General features: G+C 42.6%; 1 protein-coding gene and 1 pseudogene across 3 annotated transcripts in view; both read right to left on the reverse strand.

Moving 5' to 3' along the window:
- Nucleotides 1-6,068: 6,068 nt before the first annotated feature.
- LOC142455661 (U2 spliceosomal RNA) lies at nucleotides 6,069-6,212 on the reverse strand (annotated as a pseudogene).
- Nucleotides 6,213-9,592: 3,380 nt separating this feature from the next.
- The window catches only part of DDX1 (DEAD-box helicase 1), a 39,509-nt gene continuing 29,296 nt past the window's right edge, over nucleotides 9,593-19,805 (reverse strand). For all 3 annotated transcript variants that reach the window (XM_075557088.1, XM_075557085.1, XM_075557087.1), the window contains 7 exons: nucleotides 13,825-13,916; nucleotides 12,963-13,035; nucleotides 12,768-12,840; nucleotides 12,638-12,680; nucleotides 10,877-10,972; nucleotides 10,505-10,625; nucleotides 9,593-9,907 (listed from right to left, as the gene is read on the reverse strand). In XM_075557088.1, the coding sequence (XP_075413203.1) occupies nucleotides 9,777-9,907; nucleotides 10,505-10,625; nucleotides 10,877-10,972; nucleotides 12,638-12,680; nucleotides 12,768-12,840; nucleotides 12,963-13,035; nucleotides 13,825-13,916 (629 nt within the window). In that variant the 3' untranslated portion in view covers nucleotides 9,593-9,776. The remainder of the gene's footprint in view (nucleotides 9,908-10,504; nucleotides 10,626-10,876; nucleotides 10,973-12,637; nucleotides 12,681-12,767; nucleotides 12,841-12,962; nucleotides 13,036-13,824; nucleotides 13,917-19,805) is intronic.

Raw genomic sequence — 19,805 nt, forward strand, 5'->3', positions numbered from 1 at the left:
GTCCGAACACCAAGGGGGCAGCTCTGTCCTCTCGAGTCGCTGGGAGGTGGAGTTCGCGTGATGGCGGCAAGGGTGCTGAGTAATGGGCTAGAGGGTGTCCTGGAGGCAGAGCAGTTGACAGAACAGCGCGGGTGCTGGGGGCTGACAGACCACGCCCGGCGAACTTCACCATTCCTCATGTGCCAAAGAGGGCAGCGCTGGCAATCACAGGAAGCAGAACGTAAAACCCCTGGCTCTGGGCTGACACTCAAACACAGGGTGCTCTCTTACTCTCCCAAAGAAAGTAAAAGTGACTCAGGCCCCCCAAGCTGCCAGAGTCCCCACAGGTACAGACAGCACAGGGAGATCGTCCAGCAGGCAGCAGCAGTCGCAGAATCCCACCTGGGAGAAAGAACTCGATTCTTTTAACCTGGCCTTACATTCTGGCTCACCTGCTTACTAGAACATTAGGCAACTCACTCGCCTCCTGATGCCTGTTTTTGTCGATAAAATGGGAACGCTAATAGAACCTGTGTGCTGGAGTTGTGAAGAGGGAGCTAAGATCAAGAAAACACTTAGAACAATACCAAAAAACCCCACTGCCAATGAGTCGATTCCGACTCACAGGGACCCTATAGGACAGGGTATAACGGCCCTTGGGGTTAGGAGACTGCAGCTCAACGGGAGTAGAAAGCCCCATCTTTCTCCCGAGGAGAGCCCGGTGGTTTCAAACAATGCATAGCCACGGCGCCGCCAGGGCTCAGGGCACGTAGTCAGGGGCACGAAATGTTGCTATTACATGTGGAGGAGACCAGGCACAGCATAAGCCGGAGAACCAGGGAAGTAAGACTCGGAAGGTGGGGGCCAAGTTCCTTTTATGTATCCAGTTAGTCTGGGCTTAATTAGCCAAAACAAAACCTCCCAAACCCAAAACACCTCATTACAGGTCCTTGCATGGCTTCAGAATAGGTTAACTATAAAATTTAAACAGTAAAAACAAAATACATTCCTCTCGAACTTTTCTATCATCCCAGAAGAGGCTGTCGTTGGAGGGACTCTGTCGCCTCTTGCCCCTGCCCTTGCCCCCCACCCCCTAAGACAGTTTTCCCTGGAGAAAAGTCGAAAGCAAAGGACAGGTTACACCTGGTCGTAATTAACAGCCACGTGAATTCACCTTGCCAGTGACATCCTGGAAGATGATCACTGGGCGTCCAATCTCTTTGGCATTTCAAGTAACTAGCCCCAGCCCCTTTCTGAAGGAACCAGGCTCACTATTTGCACTTCTGACAAAACCCACCCTTCAACCTTCACCCCCACCTTTCCCCCCATCCACAGGTGAGCAATGTTATTTGGGGACTGTTCCACAAATCCCAGCAGGCTCTCCGGAGGGCGATGGCACCCCTCCTTGGACCTGCAGGACACGGCAGTTGAGCGTCAGTGGGAGTCAGTGAGCTGTTAGCATGGTCGGTACTCCATTGCACTTCATTCAGAGAAGGGCATTATCAAAGAAAACGACTTCGAGAAAGCATTCCGAGTTCTGGAAAGGTTCATCAGAATGACAATTAGCATAAAGGCAATCTTGACATGTGTGGAAATTCTTTGTACAGAGAACTCCCAAATCCTGGGCCTAAGAAAGCTAGCGGGGTGGGGGGATGGGGGGGCAGGTCCTTTAAATGCGTTGTGACAGCAGAAACCGCTGGAGTGCGGGCTGCGTGGGGCCAAAATCATTACAGGGGAAAAACCCAACCTAGGAATGCACATTTTGTGGCCTTCGGGATCCAGAATAAAAAGCAACAAAAAACCCACAGCCTCTGAAAGTCAGAATGAGAAATCATTCCTTTGAGTCTATGATTTACTTACAAGGAGAAAAGTCAGCTAGTCCTTAACTGACCCCAAGTGGTAAAAAATATACCAGCACCAGGTTTGAAGTCTTTGTGAGTAGTCCCAGTGTAATCTTGGCGCCACCTGGTGTCCTGGTCTGGCAAGTGATGACATCACAGACCTCCCCCCTCACCCCTGCATTTGTTATCTTGTAGGAAAGGATTCCAGCGGTGTTGGGTTGCAGGCCAACCGTGGGGAAACAACGTATGGTTGGAAGGATTTGAGTTTGTTAGCATAACCAGTGGGAGTCCTGTGACGGTGACGGAGTGGGTTATGGCTAATCGCAAGGTCAGCAGTTTGAAACACCAGCCTCTCCACCACGGGAGGATGAAACTTTCTACTCCCATAGAAAGGTACACTCCCGGAAGCCCCCAGGGACAGCTCTACTCTGCGCCAAACAGGGAGGGGCACTGTGAGAGGGAACCGAGTCGATGGCGGTCAGGCAGTCAACGCCAGTGTCCTGAGTGAAGGAGATTCGATGCTGGGGGCTAATCCAGCATCTCCAAACTGACGTCGCAGTGTGTGAGTTGGAAACTACAGCTGCTCAGAAGACGGGACTTCTGCTCCCATCGTTGGTCTTGGAAACTCAGGGGCAGTTCTACGACTGTCCCAGTGGGTCACTTTGAGTCAGAATGGGCTCAAGGGCAGGGAGTTTGGGTTTGGAAGTCAGAAAAATGGCTTCAAGCTTTCAGCCTTCTGTTGCAGGTTCGCCAATTTCCTCTCAAATATGTCTATGAATTTTTGGAAGTCTATGCCAGGCCTGATGTCACCCCAAACTAGATGTCATTTTTCTGAGCTGCTTCAGGCAGCTGTGTCTCTTCTCCTCCCATTGTGGAATCATTTCCTACAGGACGAGGTCCTAACCAGCTCCCGCATAATCTCCAATAGCATTCTGTCCCAGCACAGAAAGGCTCCTCCGTGATACACACACCATGCTCACATTGCTGTTGGGGATTGAATTGTCTTCTCCTAAGATTTGCAACCTTCAAAGGTTAAAAAGCAAAGGTTTCACTGACCTGAGCCATAGTATTTTCAGTCACCTCACATGCACATGCAGCTGGACGCGGAATAAAGACCTGAAGCACTGGATTATGGTGCCGGCAAAGAATGCTGAAAAGAACCACACATAGCCAGCAGGCTCCTGAGAAGCGATGATCGCAAGACTCAAGGCATGTTATCACGCGAGACCAGTCCCCGGAGAAGGGCACCCAGCTTGGTTGGGGCCAGGCCCAAAGAGGCAGATCCCGAAGGAGATGGACGGACGCAGTAACGGCAATGGGCTCACGCACAGGGAAGACCGAGGATGGCACGGTGCTCATTCGGTTGAACCTAGAGTGGCCGAGTCAGGACCCATTTCCTTTACCCATTTATCATTGTTTTAATGTGACGGTCTTCGTGTAAGATGTATTCTAAGTCCATCTCTTGAGATAGAAAAGATGCAGATGAAGCCAGGAGGGATAGGGAGAAATGCCTCACCAAATGAGGACCCTTACCCCTGCCGGTGTCCCAGATTCAGCCTGCACCCTCCTCAGTGGTGAGAGCACACTTGTTTGTGAAGCCATTCGCTTACGGAATCTCTGTGGTGGCAGCACCAAATGACCAAGTCTCGTCCCAGTTGCATTCACCTGAGGTCACAGCTGTGAGACGCCAGTCCTCCACCCCAACGCCAACCTTCTTCTGCCCAATTCCCAAGGTGAAAAGGGTTTTCCACCTCAGATTCCTTTCCCTGAAGCCCGAACCCATCAAAAACAACAACAAAAACCAGGAAAACCTGTAACACTAATTCTTACTCTATAGTCAGGATTCTTGTCCTCCGGCTGCTGTTTCTAAGTCCAACTTTAGCGTCTGCACGCATTTGTCCTTTGGTGGGGATTTGGGTGGAACATCCAGAGCTTTTTCTAGGGAACAGGATGAATTATCAAGTTGAGACGCTGAAAGAGACTCAGGTAAAATATTGGTTTGAACCAGTGATTTCTAGGGGCCTATAAAGTGGGTCTGTCAAAAACAATGGCAATGTTTCAAGTGAATACAAAGCGGTAAGGTCGGGAACAAACAAAAGAAATCAATAGGCAGAAGAATCAGCAGCTTTAGAAAAAGATGCACCATCCTGGAAAGGCTTTCTGAATCCACAAATGACTATTTTTAAGGGAACTAGCCTCATCTGGCGACAAAATGACATTTTAAAATCATTTTATTCGTTTCTCTAAAGTTACCTGGGGCCATTTCTATCATAACCTGCACTGCATAGTCTACACCATCGACCCCAACTCGAGCCTGACCTGTGCTTTCGCAATTAGCTTCGGCATGTGCAGAGGACACACAGAATTTTACGAGAGGACCCAGAGACTCAAATCAGGCCAATCTACAGCACATCCACATCATGGGGACCCCACACCCGGACCCAGGGTCCTGGGGCAAGTGTCAGAATTTCTGGGAGTGAAGTGAAGGTAACAGTTTTTAAAGCTTTGTGGGAAATTCCACACAGGAGAGAGACAAGGCTTTCTGTGAAGAGTTCCAGTACTAGAAACCCTCCTGGGCAGTGCAGCCCCGTAGTTAGAATGGACGGATGTCCAGGCAGGGAGTTGGGGGGTTTGGGTAGCTGGTTCCACTGCGCAGCCAGCTTTGAGAGCCAATAGTATCAAGGTGGAGATAAGTAAAGTGGAAATTTCGGATGCCGTGCAGGGGACTGGCACTGGAAAGAACAGATCATCCAACACAGGGCGCATGTCTTCGAGGCTGTCCTTTTACATCGTCTCGATGAGGTCTTGGGGCAAAGGATTGCACAACAAATAAAAGAGAATTTCTGAGTGCTTCTTGAACAGCGGTGCAAGCACCACCTGCAGCACAATCGCCTAAAGAATTTGTTCAAATGAGGCCTCCTGGCTCCCAGGCTTCACTGAATTACAACCAGGGTGAGTAGAGATGCCCCTGTGGGTTTCAGGGACTGCAATGCTTTGTTAACTGGAAAGCCTGGTCTGCCTGGTGGTCTCAAACTGCTGACCTTGGGGGTAGCAGCTCAACATGTAGCCACTCTACCACCAGGGCAGCTGGCTCCTAATGATCGCTAAGTGAAGCATAATGAATGCTGGGATCGAATCCAGGCCTCTCTGACTCCCCTCAACACTTCACTTAGAGTGGAATCCCTCTTAGAAAAGACGGGAACATAAAGGACCTTTAAGTGAAAGATAATTATCTAAAGTACAAGAACAGACAATAGCAAAAGCTCCCCTTCCAATCCTCCCTCCAAAGGAATTTTCTGTCAACTCTGCTTTGGAATAGTAAAATAACATCCCTCCCTTTCCTTCCTATTCCACCGCACTTTTTCCTTCCCTTTTAACACTAGATAAAAGCCACTGGCTTTTCTTTTCTTTTTTTTAATCCCTGGGAGTATTTTAGAAATTGTTAGCAACAAAAGGGGAATGAAAAAATTACTAAAATATATACTGATCTTCCCATTTTTTATTTAACTACATTCAAACTGCAATAAAGCATAGACAGATCCCTTTTAAGACAGGGCAATAGGTAGGAAATGTGATTAAATGGCTTGGTCTACATGGTATCGATAGAAACCTTTTTTCTTTTTTTAAAATCTGGGCAGTTTTAGTCACTGTCACATGCATGTCCACTTTCACAAAGAAACAAGTCTGGATCCTTTTTGATGATAATATGAAGGTGACAGAGACAAGACGGGAGGTAAGGAGTCATGTGCTGAGTAGCAAGCAATAATTCACAGCCCACAGGAAACAGACGACATGACAACAAAGTCCTATCTACAAGTGACATTGAAGTTTATAAGAGCATCATATGGAATCCCCTACTATTAGTGTGACTGTCAACCGGTGCAATCCTTTCAAAGCAATCTGGTCGTGACGGCTCTTAAAAATGCTTGAACTCAGTAATCCCACTTTTAGGAATCCAGTCTAAGAAAACAATCCACACATGTTCCTTGCCGCATTACATGTAACACAGGTACTATGTCAACAATCTGAATAAAAATAGAGAATGGGTGCCTCCCATCGATTGGCCATTTTTCTGAATTTGTAACATAACTGAATGATGTAAATGATCATCACCGTTTTTATGAGCAAAACTCTTAACACTTGAACGAGCTGAGGGCATTGCTTTCTGTTAAACTGCTAGTATGGATTAGTGCTGGGATTCAAGTCCAAGTTAAACACTCTGAAATTCACAATCTTTTCAATGCTCGAGTTCAATGGCTACATGAAGCACCGCAGTCAATGGACTATGCAGCCACTAAAGCATTTACAGTGAGAGAGATGCTGTTAAACAGACACAATGTGTACACACAATGTGTACTACACTTGATCTTAGCCAAAAGGCCGAGAAGCGATACACAATGTGCATATACTGTATGATCTTAAGTTACAGACCAAAAAAATAAGGACCAAAATGTAAGCAATGAATTTCTCTGAAGCTTAAGATTACAAAAAGTAGATTAATCAGAAGTTTCACACTGTGTAGGAGAGTTCTATTACAAATGAGGGACCACAGCAAAGACCACTCGTTAGGATCCGCTACCATCCAGCTTTCCAGCAAACATTCGTACGCACTAGATGCTTTTGCTCAGTTTCCTATACTTCCTCAAGTGGGTCTGTCCCATGAAGGGGCTCGAAGGATCTTCACGTTAGCAACAGCGTGACTACAGCAGCTAGAGTTGGAGCAGCAAGCTCATTAAAATTAGAAAAACAAAAACCCATGTACAAAACCATTTCTATTGCTATGAAATGATAACTCTTTCAGGTGAAAGCCATGGAAGCCTGACGGGGAGACCATGCAGGGGAGGAGGAATGTGCCATGACTCGTGAAGACCTCAGGCCTGTGAGTGTTGATGTTGGGGCAAGCCTCTGCACTTCTTTGACAAAGCAAACACCGACAGAATGATAAGACATGAGATGTGAGTACATATAAACTCTTACACTACACAGACTTAAGCTGAAGCTATGGGTCAGAAACACCAACACTGGAGAGTCAATATTCAACATTCTGGGGACTTACAGGGACCTCTCGCGCTCCATATTAGTTGAAGTCTAGGCTAACAGAGACTAAACCCAGTGGTTCAGGGAAGGTCAAGCCACTGCACCAGGCAGTCCGTTGAGAAGAGGCCTTTCTTTCACAAGGTTATCCAGGTTCCTTCAGTCTTGCTGTCAGTCCCTGGGGTCGGGGGGGGGGGGGGGAGTTGGAGAACTGGCTCACAGATAACACCTCCAAAAGCCTAGCCCGGGACAAAGGGGAAGAAGGTCGGCGGGTCCAGCTCTTGTACTCAGACCCCACTCACTAGAAGCAAACCCAGAGCTGGGCAGTCTTGCACCAGCTCAAACTCAGAAGCTGCTGTGATGAAAAGGGGGCAGTCAACACTGTACTGGTTCAGTGACCAGCAGAATTTAGCAAGTCTTCTCACCTTTAGCACTAACATAGACACCTATAGGAACTATAATCTAGAAACACAAAGAATTAAGAGGGGGTTGAGTGACCCTTTCACAGGGGTCGCCTAAGACCCTATTTCCGATGGTCTCAGGAACCGAGACACCGCTCCTCTATTCATCTCCAGGAGGCTCTGCCCACATGCAGATTACGCCCACTTATGGGGTCACCACTACATGAGGAACTGTAGTAATGGATCGTGACATTGGAAGGTTGAGAACCACTGAATTATGGGAAAGATTAATGGAGATATGGGCACAAAGGACAAATCAGGTGTTCTAAAAGAACCCCTCCCTTAGTCTGTGGCTTCCTCTTTGGAAAACTGCTCTCTGGGGAGCAATTCCAGTTAGGCAGTCATTCGAAGCGGAAAAAAGCTCAATCTCCACCCAGCAGTCCTCTCTGGTCAACCCATTGGACTGAGACTCATCCCCCCAAAGAAGCAGAGTGAAAAAGTTGAGCGAGAGGACCCATGCTCAATCTCCAGTTCCACCAACCAAGCCCTGTGAACCTGGATTTTCCTGAAAGTCAGCTTTGAGGAAGATGGTCAGGAGGATCCTTTCCAGTTCGAGTTTTAAAACGGTTTGTCAGTCTTTGTCTGCTATCAACAAAGAACTCATTTTTAAAGCCCCGACTGATGTCTGTGGGCACTGCTAAGTTCTGCCATCACTTTACCTTTAAGGATATCTCCAAATAAAGGGTTCTAGAAACAAGTGAAAGAATAGGACTTCCAAAATTATATCCCCCCAAATATGAACTCAGTATTAGGTTGTTGTTTTCCCATGATAAGCTTTTTTTATTTGTATATTCATTGACATTTTGAAAATCACCTTGTAAGAAGTTGTATTACATAATAACAATTTATAAATTATCAAGGGTTCATGAGGGAGGGAGGGGAAAAATAAGAAGCTGATACAAGGGCTCAAGTAGAAAGAAAATGTTTTGAAATGATGATGGCAACAAATGTACAAATGTGCTTGACACAATGGATGCATCGATGGATTATGATAAGAGTTGTATGAGCCCCAATAAAATGATTAAAAACAAAAGAAACTCTAGGAGAGGAATACTGTATATACTCGTGTATGAATTGAGCTTTTCAACATTGGGGGGGGGGGTGTCTGACATACTGTCTTTAGTCCACAAAATGACACCTTTGGTTTTGAAACTTCAAGAAGCCCTTTGCAGTAGATTAGTCCAGTGCAATCTCTCAATGGGTTTCTTGCCTACTGCTTCCAGAGACACTGGTTATGGACACACATTTTTTTGTAAAAGTTGACAATTTTAATCTTTTCTCAGTTTATCATGATAGCATGAATTGGTCCAGTGGTGAGAATTTTTGTATTCTTTGTTTTCAACACATTTTTAGTGCAGTTTTTGTGGTAAAATTAGGTTCTTCGGCTGAAATTCAGGTTGCCTTATACGCAAATATATATGGTAATATATATATATATATGTGCAGAGAAGCTACTTTATGAATGAAGAGTTAAAAGGCACAAAGGGCTAATCTAAATGTATTTAAATTTTCCTTTTTTCCTCCTGGTATTTTAGGCATGCATCGCTAGAAATATATTCTAAAGAACTGCGCTCAACTTTGACCTATTAAAGACCGAGAGGAGTAGCAGAGTAGTTTTGGTTTATAGAAGATGTGTTATCAACTAGAAAGAAAGGTTCTTTTTTTGAAAGAAAGGCTCTTATTAGGAAGATAATCGTTCAAAAAGAAACCTTTACTATCACCATGCCAAACACATTAGTCAATCCACAGACACAGAATCTTTCCTAACTCCCCTAAAAAACTCTTTGCGTTCTACTTTGGCTCATTCAACTCTTTCCGGACATGATTTTCCACTGGTCTCAATATCTCAATCTATATGTTGGCAACCTTTCCCATCTCAACATTTGTCTCCATTTGGGACTGTTGCTTTCCGTTACCGCAGAGTCAACGCAGATGCACAGCAGAATGAAATGCTGTTGGCCCTGGACCATTGTCACATTGTTATGTCCCAGTCTACTGCTCTGGACACTTAGAACTAGCTCCAGTGAAAAGGTCTACTCTTGGGATATTCACAGATTGTTTCACATAGGTCCTCTGCCAAATCTGTATTCCGTAAATGCTACGTCAGAAGTCCATACATTTTGATTTTAATTTAAATTTTATTGTGGTAAAATATAGATAACAAACATTTCCATTTTAATCATGTTTAAGTATACAATTCAGTGACATTTTTAAATTACATTCACCAAAAAAAAATTCAAGGTTAACTTTGAAATAAGACACAAACCATCATAAACATATATTCATCATATTTATTGTCATTAGGCTGCCATTTTAAAAAAAATTTGTAAGACTAATGTTTTTCAACATGCAAGAGTTAACACTGACAGCTGAAGTAACTATCCATACTGCTGCTTGGAAGCAGTACAACTGTTTTATTTAGAGTTTTGAAACTACAGAATTTTATTACGCAAACCTTAAATCAGAAGGTTCTGAACAGCTGGTTAGGAAGGTAGCCAAGATGTAGGAAAGATGTCTGCGCCTCCTTTTCAAGGACAGCCAACTCTTGAACTGTCGGTGCCAAAATATCCACATGTCCTTTATAGTTTCCACCTATATCACACACACAAATTACAGAGTAATGTAAATGACAAGCTTGTCGGCTCAATTATGTTAGTGAAAATTTGCTTCCAGCAATGATGATATACGATTGGGCAAGTTGTCTCCAAATGGTGAGTTTTTAAAGTGTTACACCAATTATTCAATATACATAAATTAGGTCTCCCTAACCACACCTTGTTCTCTACCCTCTGCTTTAGTCTGAAAACAAATTTAGCCTGAATTCTAAAAAACTTCCCAGCACAAGCTAAGAAATGGCGTCCCAGGGAAAGGTGAAAATAGTATGCTGGAGGGCCTAACCTACTACGTCTCCCGATTCCTTGTTTCCAAGTACCTGCTGTGCTCACCTCTACACAATTCCATGAAACATTAAACTAGAACATGCAAACTTCACGGAAAAAGCTATGTTGCTACTCTTCAGACAAAAGCATGCAATAGAAATGATAAACAACAGGTGTGGAAAAAGTGCTAAGAGTGAAAAGAAAAAAATGACAAACTGATAATAATACATTTAACATAATGAAGCAAAATTACACTTTGTAAACCAAATGTCTCACTCACACTTAGAGTTAAAAATCACTCCAAGCTTACCACCAGCAGCCCTTTTTTGACCATAGGTAACTTTCCCATCAAACTCATCCAGTGGTACTTTTATATCGGGCTCAACCTGAGAAATGGTACAGTTCAGGTGTTCTTCTATTTCGGATAGCAACTAAGAATGGGAGAGAAATTTTTATTTTAAGATTCACTTCAACAGAGTTGCATTTTAACAGTATTAAACACAATCAGAAAGCTACAATAGTATACGCGGAAGCTAGATTTCTGCAGAGATGAACCCATAAGTTACAATTTACAACTAACATTAAAACCAATTTACTACTTTCCACACAATTAACAAGTGGATGAAAGCTGCAGTCCAACCAGTCCATCTGACCCGTTTCAGTAGTGTCCCCCAGGCCTTACCTGCATCTCGTTGTACCATATAGTACAGCCGCCATCTTCCTTGAGTCTTGTGTTATAACACCCCTTCCCACGGCTGCTACACACATGGTACCAAACCTAAATTGAAGAGGCACAGAATACTACCATCTTATGGAGGTAAACGCATGCTATGTAATTCCACTCTAAACCTCTGGTTTTTCAAGACAAAGGAAGGCACATTTAGCACTCTGTTCAACTGTCATTATTAGTCAACAGTTCTTCTCAAGAATAAATTAAGCGATGTGCTTTATACAATTGATGTATGTATGGATTGTGATAAGAGTTGTATGAGTCCCTAATAAAATATATCTTTAAAAAGAATAAATTAAGCATTTTTGCAAATGAGTTAAAAGAGGGAATTCTCAGACAAAACAGGCATTAAAAAGTACACACTAGCCCGCAAAATCAAACTTGAGGCAGGAAGAAGACTTGAACTCAGGGAAAAAATGGAAGAATGCTGTTATACTGAGGGGGGGTTGCAGTTAATATTACAAAACAAAATGTAAACTAATATTTGAATTGAAAACATTGTCCTGTAGCAATAGAAACTGAGGAATGCTCCATCAAGAGCCCTCGCATCATCACCAGTTACCGCCTTCAAGCTGATTCTCATCACCCACGATCTCAGTGTGTTAAGATTCTGATCACCCACGATCTCAGTGTGTTAGATTCTGATCACCCACGATCTCAGTTTGTTAGATTCTGATCACCCACGATCTCAGTGTGTTAAGATTCTGATCACCCACGATCTCAGTGTGTTAGATTCTGATCCCTCACGATCTCAGTGTGTTAAGATTCTGATCACCCACGATCTCAGTGTGTTAGATTCTGATCACCCACGATCTCAGTGTGTTAAGATTCTGATCACCCACGATCTCAGTGTGTTAGATTCTGATCCCTCACGATCTCAGTGTGTTAAGATTCTGATCACCCACGATCTCAGTGTGTTAGATTCTGATCCCTCACGATCTCAGTGTGTTTAGATTCTGATCACCCACAATCTCAGTGTGTTAGATTCTGATCCCTCACGATCTCAGTGTTAGATTCTGATCCCTCACGATCTCAGTGTGTTAGATTCTGATCCCTCACGATCTCAGTGTGTTAGAATACAACTGTGCCACAGCTGAGCCAGTGGGAAGTAGACTGCTATCCCTTTTTTGGGAAGGCATCTGTGAGTAGAGACTGAATTTCTAAACTTTCGTGTAACAGTCAAGTGTGTACCACCCCAAGACATAGCATGTTTAATGTCAACAATAAAGCTAAAAAATCTTCTGTAAAATAATAATTAAGCAAGTAGGGAAAGAATATAGGAACGATTCTGAGGACTGGGCAGGGTTTCATTCTGTTATGCATACGGCCACTGTGAGTCAGAACCGACTCAATGGCACCTAACAACAAGGCAAAGAACACCCAAAATAAAGTGGTGAATTTAAACATGGATATAGGGGTATTCCTTATTCTTGCAACTTTTCAATATACTTGTATCAAAATAGTAAGTTACTCCCTCCGTCAAAAAAATCTGGTAAAATATGATAACAGAGAGGAAATCACATTTTGCACTTTTCCTCTAGGCTTCACTCTATTAGTTGCTTATTTAACAACTACAAAGAAAACATGCCCTTAGAAGAATGCTCATATTCAATGCACAACCGTATTAAATAAAAAAGCCAAACTGCTTTTACTTCTCACACTTAAAATTACAACACACCCATTGAATATAATATAGTGTTCTGAAAACATTACCTTTTCTTTTTCTGTTGCCACCAGAGAAATGGCCAGGCCCATCCTAAAAGATGTTAAAAGTCTTTATTAGCTTTTTCCCCTGCAAGTATATAAGCTTAAACTTTTTGAAAAGGGAAAATTACACCAGTACCTTTCGGCTCTTCCTACTCTGCCAATTCGATGTACATAGTTCTGCTTTTCATCAGGCAGGGTGACATTTATAACTGGAAATAAAAACAACGACCACCAATTGCTCTTAGTTCCTAAATATGTAAATATCCCAAAGATGACAGCTGGCTTTAGATTCCACAAAATCCATACTACAGACATAAGCAGCTGCTTTTACCATAAGGAACACCATGGATATCGATTCCTCTAGCAGCCACATCTGTGCAAATCAGGAATCTCACATCTCCTTTCTAAGAACAGAGGGGAAAGATTAAGGAATTTGTTAGTACATACATTTAAATAAAAACAAATATTCTACCTTTCGACCAAATGAGGCCCCTAATAACATGTCACGATACGATTACAGGGAAGAATACTTATAATTACGTGGATCATATTGTCCGTACTTCCCATCTTACTTTGTATTTTAGCAGTCTGAGAAAACTGTATTTGCATTACACACTGAGGTAAGCACCTTGTGGCAAACTGTGCTTATGGGTGGCGGTGCTGCTTCTGGGCTCCAAACGGCTCAAGTCCCCATCCCCAACCCTCCCGCTCACCAGGAGCTAAGCCGCCTACTACTACTGCAAGCCCTTTACTGGGAAGGTCTGCACAAAACATGATAAAATGTTTTTTAATTCTACAAAACCATATATCGATAGCTTGTTTAAATTAATCCACAAAAAAGTAGTTGATAAATATCACAAGCTGTTTTTCATAAGTCTTCCAAACATGGTTTAAATAACCACTAATGCTTCTCCAAAAGCTACCTGAAAAATTTACTAAAACTGAGTCAAAATGTAAATTCTGATTATAGCAGTGTTGTGCTTACAGGGAAGGTGTAAGTTACCATTTGGGTGTCAAGCCTAACTTCTGCCAGGATAAAGATTTTAAAGATTTATCAGTAAGATTGAAATATTTTGAAATATCTGGGACAAGAATGGCTTTAAAAACATTTTAATCAATGGGATTGATTAAAGCGAACTACAGAAATTTCCTTCTTAAATAGTAAGGAAATAAAGCTAATTAATTATCAGTACCTTAAATCTTTCCAAGTTTTGCTTTCTTTCATGAGGTTTTCTGTCACCATGAAGACAAACACATGAGAATTGGTGCCCTTTTTTCTCAGGTCCTAGTGAAAAACATATTAAATACTGAACCTTGGAAATAACATACTTAAGACTTTTAACTCCAGTTAAAAACTTTTCATAATTTTTTTAATCCTTTACTTTTTAAAAATCGTTTTATTAGGGGCTCATACAACATTTATCACAATCCACACATACATCAATTGTGTAAAGCACATTTGTACATTCATTGCCCCCATCAATTCTCAAAACATTTGCTCTCCACTTAAGCGCCTGGCATCAGCTACTCATTTTTCCCCTCCCTCCCTGCTCTCCACTCCCTCATGAACTCTTGATAATTTATAAATTATTATTTTCTCATATCTTGCACTGTCTGACATCTGCCTTCACGCACTTTTCTGTTGTCCGTCCCCCAGGGTCACATGTAGATCCTTGTAATCAGTTCCCCCTTTTCAACCCACCCTCCCTCTACGCTCCCAGTATCGCCACTCACACCACTGGTCCTGAAGGGATCATCTGCCCTGGATTCCCTGTGTTTCCAGTTCCTATCTGTACCAGTGTCCATCCTCTGGTCTAGTCAGACTTGCAAGGGAGAATTCGGATCATGATACCGGGGGGTGGGGTGGGGGGGGGGAGCATTTAGGAACTAGAGGAAAGTTGTAATTTTTATAGTTGCTACATCACACCCTGACTGGCTTGTCTCCTCCCTGAGACCCCTCTGCAAAGGGGATTTCCAGTGGTCTACAAATGGGCTTTGGGTCTCCGCTCTGCACTCCCCTCCTCATTCACCATGGTAAGATTTTTTGTTCTGATGATGCCTGATCCCTGATCCCTTTGACACCTTGTGATCGCACAGGCTGGTGTGTTCTTCCATGTGGGCTTTGTAGCTTCTGCGCTAGATGGCCACTTGTTTATCTTCAAGCCTTTAAGACCCCAGACACTGTATCTTTTGATAGCCGGGCACCATCAGATTTCTTCGCCACATTTGCTTATGCACACATTTGTCTTCAGCGATAGTATCATGGAGGTGAGCACACAATGATACGATATTTCTTTTTTTGATGCCTGATAACTGATCCCTTCAGCACCTCGTGATCACACAGGCTGGTGTGTGTCTTCCATGTGGGCTTTGTTGCTCCTGAGCTAGATGGCCACTTGTTTACCTTCAAGCTTTTAAGACCCCAAACGCTCTCTCTTTTGATAGCTGGGCACCATAAGCTTTCTTCACATTTATTTGCTTATTCACCCGCTTTGTCTTCAGGGGTTATGTTGGGAAGGTGAGCATCCTAGAATGCCAATTTAATAGAAGAAAGTATTCTTGCATTGAGGGAGTACTTGAGTGGAGACCCAATGTCCTTCTGCTATCTTAATACGAAACCTACAAATATATTCACTTAGATCTATTTCCACATCCTCATATATATTTATATATGTACATGCCTTTATCTAGATCTCTATAAATGCCCTTTGTCTCCCAGCTCTTTCCTCTATTTCCCTTGACCTTCCTCCTGTCCCACTATCATGATCAGTCACCACCAGGGTTTCAGCAATTCCTCTTGGTTACATTACCCTTGATCAGGTCCTACCAGGCCTCCCACACCCTCTTCACCACCAATTTGGATCACTTGTTGTTTCCTTAGTTTAAAACTTTTTAATATGTCGCAGTTTCATTATTTCATGTCAACTTGAAAATATAAAAGTGTACGAGTGGAGTCTAGCCTGTCAATCAGGTCACAGCCTGAAGCTACCTCCTTGTGGGCGTGACCTTCTCATAAGGAAGGTTCTGGGAACCGGCCCCTCACTCTCTGCTTCATCTTCCTAATGGTGAGCCACTTGGAGACCGGCTGGAGACCAGCCAGACGTCTCGAGATGTGGCCACTGCCATTGGATCCATAAGACTTTGCACCCACTGGCAGTGATCGCCCTGCATTCTGCATCATTGCACGCAGCTGTGTGAGTCTGAAGAGGGTCTTAGAGACTAGTGTCAGACTTATGGGCTTGAATTGGACTGGGCTGGGATGCTGTCTCAATATATAATTAGTTCTTGATATAAAGCTCTTTCTTACACACGAGTGTCACTAGATTTGTTTAACTAGTCAACCCGGCCTAACGCATGTAAAAAAATTTCTAATTAAAAAATGTAAGAGCCTAAAATTCAAGCAATATTAATTCTATACCCTAACTTGCCATGAGGCATGGCCGACAACATTTTTTTGCCATGGGAGGAATGTCCTGACAATGAATTCCATGTATAATTAAACGATTTAATTTTAAGAATATCTCAAAAGTCACCCATACCAATTTTCAGTAATGATAAACAATATGCAAGCTACAGTGCATTAATAACAGAAAAATATATGAAGAAAGAACTCTCCTATTCTGTATAATGCTATGAATAAAAAAGTAGTCAAAGGAGATCAGTCTCACAAGAAACTAAATAGGCTTTTACTAAATACCTATTGCCCACAACCAGCATGTTGTGGGTCTTCTAAGCAACCTAGTTAGCGGGTTCTCATGACCCAAACAGACTAGAAGCAGCAAAAGGATGAAGCGTGTGGTAGCCAGCACCAAAAAAGGAAACTAGTCAAGCCTACACAGTAACGGAGAAACAGCCTTCTAAACCTCACCTAAACCTGTGGGCACCACTATGAAACCTCTTGGAAAAACAATTAGGACCACTTAACTACACTCCATAGTACATTAAAATTAGTTCAATAAAATACACTTGAGAATTTAAAGAAACGGAATACTTTTTGAAATATACCCAACCTAACACTAATTATGCAGGAGTGAAATAGCAAACTAGAACTTGTAGAAATATATAACTAATGTTTCCTTACAGTCTGAATTCAAATGGTTTAGGGAAACATCTGTACAGTCGCAGAGCCTAAGTGGTGTAGTGGATTACCCACTAGCTGCCCAGAGGGAGACAGATGAGGCTTTCTGTAAAGACATACAACCTCGGAAACCCACAGGGGCAGTTCTAGCCCATCACAGAGGATCAGTCTGAGTCTAATCGACTCAATGACAGTGATACACAATCCCAATTCCAGGTTGGAATTTCGGGGGTAGAGGAGTAGTAGAGGGATTGCGGATGCTTTATTCCTCTCTCAAATCCCTAGAATCTGATATGTATTGTGTTATTTTGGCTTCAGTAATGGTTTAGGACATTTGTTTTCTAGGCACAGTAAACCCAAATATTTAGGGAGGATGAAAACAATTAAGATTACAACTTCATCCTCATAACTTTTATGTATTTTTCTCTAACATTTTTCAAACATATAGGAAAACTGAAAAAAAAATTTGACAATACATACGACCATCAAGTTGATTCCAACCTATATTGGCCCTATACAGAGTTTCCAGGAATATAACTCTTTATAGGAGCAAACAGCCTCTTCTTTCTCCCACAAAGCAACTAGTGGGGTTTTTTGAACTGCCAATCTTCGGATTCATAGCCCAATGCCAAACCCACAGTGCCATCAAGACTCCCTGAAATTGTTGAATATGCATCACCCAAATTCTACCATTAACATTTCAATATACCAGTTTTACCACATCTCTCCATCCTTCTATCCTTCCATTGGCTCACCTTTATACTTTGTACATTCCAATGTAAATTACATACATCAGTATATAATCCAGTATGCATAGCAGTAACTAGAGGTAATTTTTATTTGGTCTTTTTTAGTTATAAGTCACACACAATAAAATACACAAATCCTAAGCATACAATTTGCTGGGTTTTGAGGAATGCAAACACATGTAGCACCAACCCCTAGCAAGCTGCAGAGCATTAATATTATCCACAAAGTATCCTAATGACCTTTTCTGGTTAGGCTCTGTGCCCAACCTTCCATCAAGGATTAGAAGTCGCTGTTCTCGTCTAGTACATACTCTTCTGCAGTGCTTCCCTCATACAAAGTAGTGTGTCTGGGATTCAGCCATGACTGCTGCATACATCAGCGCTACAGTCTTTCTTAGTGCTGAGTTTCCTCACTATAGAAACATGTCAGTTTGTTTAGCCATTCTCCTCCTGATGAGTGTCTAAGCTGTTTTCAGTTTGGGTTTATTGTAAATAAAGATGCTATGAACATCCTTGTACACATCTTGTCAATGCATGTGCATTTAGACCTTAGTGAATAGCTGGAATGGAATCGGTGCCTCATTGGGCTGCTGCTAACCGCAAGGTCAGTTTGAAACCACCAGCCACTTCGCAAGGACAACGAAGGCGTTTTCAACTCCTGTCAAGAGTTAGTGTCTTAGAAACTCACAAGGGCAGTTCTACCCTGTCCTACAGGGTCGCTATGAGTTGGCACTGACTCGATGGCAGTGCGTTTGTTTTTTAAGACAGGAGCCCTAGGAGCACAATGGTTAGAGTGCTTAGAAACGTGGCAGCCGGCTTCTGTGAAGATGTACAGCCTTGGGAGCCCTGCTGGACAGTTGTACTCATCCCACAGGGTCACCTACATGAGTCAGAGTTGACTCGACCCGACCGTTTCTTTTTGTCTCAAGACAGGAGTATGTCTAATTTCACAAAACTGACCTTTTCTCAACCAAAGTGGTCATATTTTGCATTTGCATCAATAATATACGACCATTCTGGTTGTTCCACACCCTCACAAAATTTAGTATTGTCAGTCCTTTAAATTTAGCCATTGAATATAAGCTGGCACCCATTGTGGGGTTTTCTTGCATTTCTTTAATGACGGTTGATGGTATAGATGTACAGTTATTACAGCGCATGCAAATGAGAATCTTTTATTATCTTCCCATAGATTAAATATTTTATCATATGTTGTTAGGTGGCATGGAGTTGGTTCCTACTCATGACAACCCTAAGCACATCGGAATGAATCAGTGCCCAGTCCAGAGCCATCCTCACAATGGTTCTTATGCAGGCACCGTGTCGGTCCATCCACTTTGTCGAGGGTCTTCTTTTCGCAGCCCCTCTACTTTACCAGCAAGTCCTGGTGAAGGTCTGAACCAGCAGCAATTGGACGGCAGTGAGTTTGGTTTTCTTTGCTTTCCATTTTATGAAGCATGATATCCTTCGCCAGGGAATGGTCTCTCCCTCCTCTCTTCTACGACAGATGTGTGTGTTATGTTGATAATCCATGGCATTTACAATATTCTTCGCCAGCGTCATAGTTCAAAAGCACTGATTCTTCTTTGATCTTCCTCATTCAATGTTTAACTTTCACATGTAGATGAGGCGATTCAAAATACCACGGGGCTAAAGTTAGGTCCTCAGTGCGACATTGCTCTTCAACACGTAAATGGTGAGTTTGTCTTTCTAGAAATTTTATCTTGTACTATGTTCCTTATTAAAACAGCTACACACCAGCTTACTTAATATGGGTTATCTAAGCTATCTAATCAAAAACCACACTCACTGCCATCAAGTCAATTCCAATTCAGTGATTTTTATAGGGCTGAATAGAATTGTTCCTGTGGCTTTCCAAGACCTAAACTCTTTATGGAAATGGAAAGTCTCTTGTTTCTTCCAATATAGCTAAGGGAACTTAAAAAATTTCCTAAGAAAATGGAATGAAAGGACAATTAAATTTTTCCCTGAATTTTTGAAAGCCAGTGAGTGTGCATCCACCCCCAACCTCCACAACATTCCCGTGCCATTGGTTATTTCTGTCCTCAGATTCTAGGTATGTTTCCTGTAAATACACACAGCTAAGTTTTCCAGTCTTAACTATCTTTCACAGAAAACGTCAGGCTACTTATATTTATAGAGTAAATAAACTGATCCGTTCAGATTTTCCCACTTCCCTCTAGCTCACATTCTCCTTTTCTAACTTCTACGAATGACTGCTTTCTTAGCTATCTTCTAGAACAGTGGTTCTCAATCTTCCTAATGCCGCAACCCTTTAATACAGTTCCTCATGTTCTGGTGACCCCAAGCATAAAATTATTTTCGT

Source organism: Tenrec ecaudatus, chromosome 8 (genome assembly GCF_050624435.1).
Source record: "Tenrec ecaudatus isolate mTenEca1 chromosome 8, mTenEca1.hap1, whole genome shotgun sequence".
Lineage (NCBI taxonomy): Eukaryota > Metazoa > Chordata > Mammalia > Afrosoricida > Tenrecidae > Tenrec > Tenrec ecaudatus.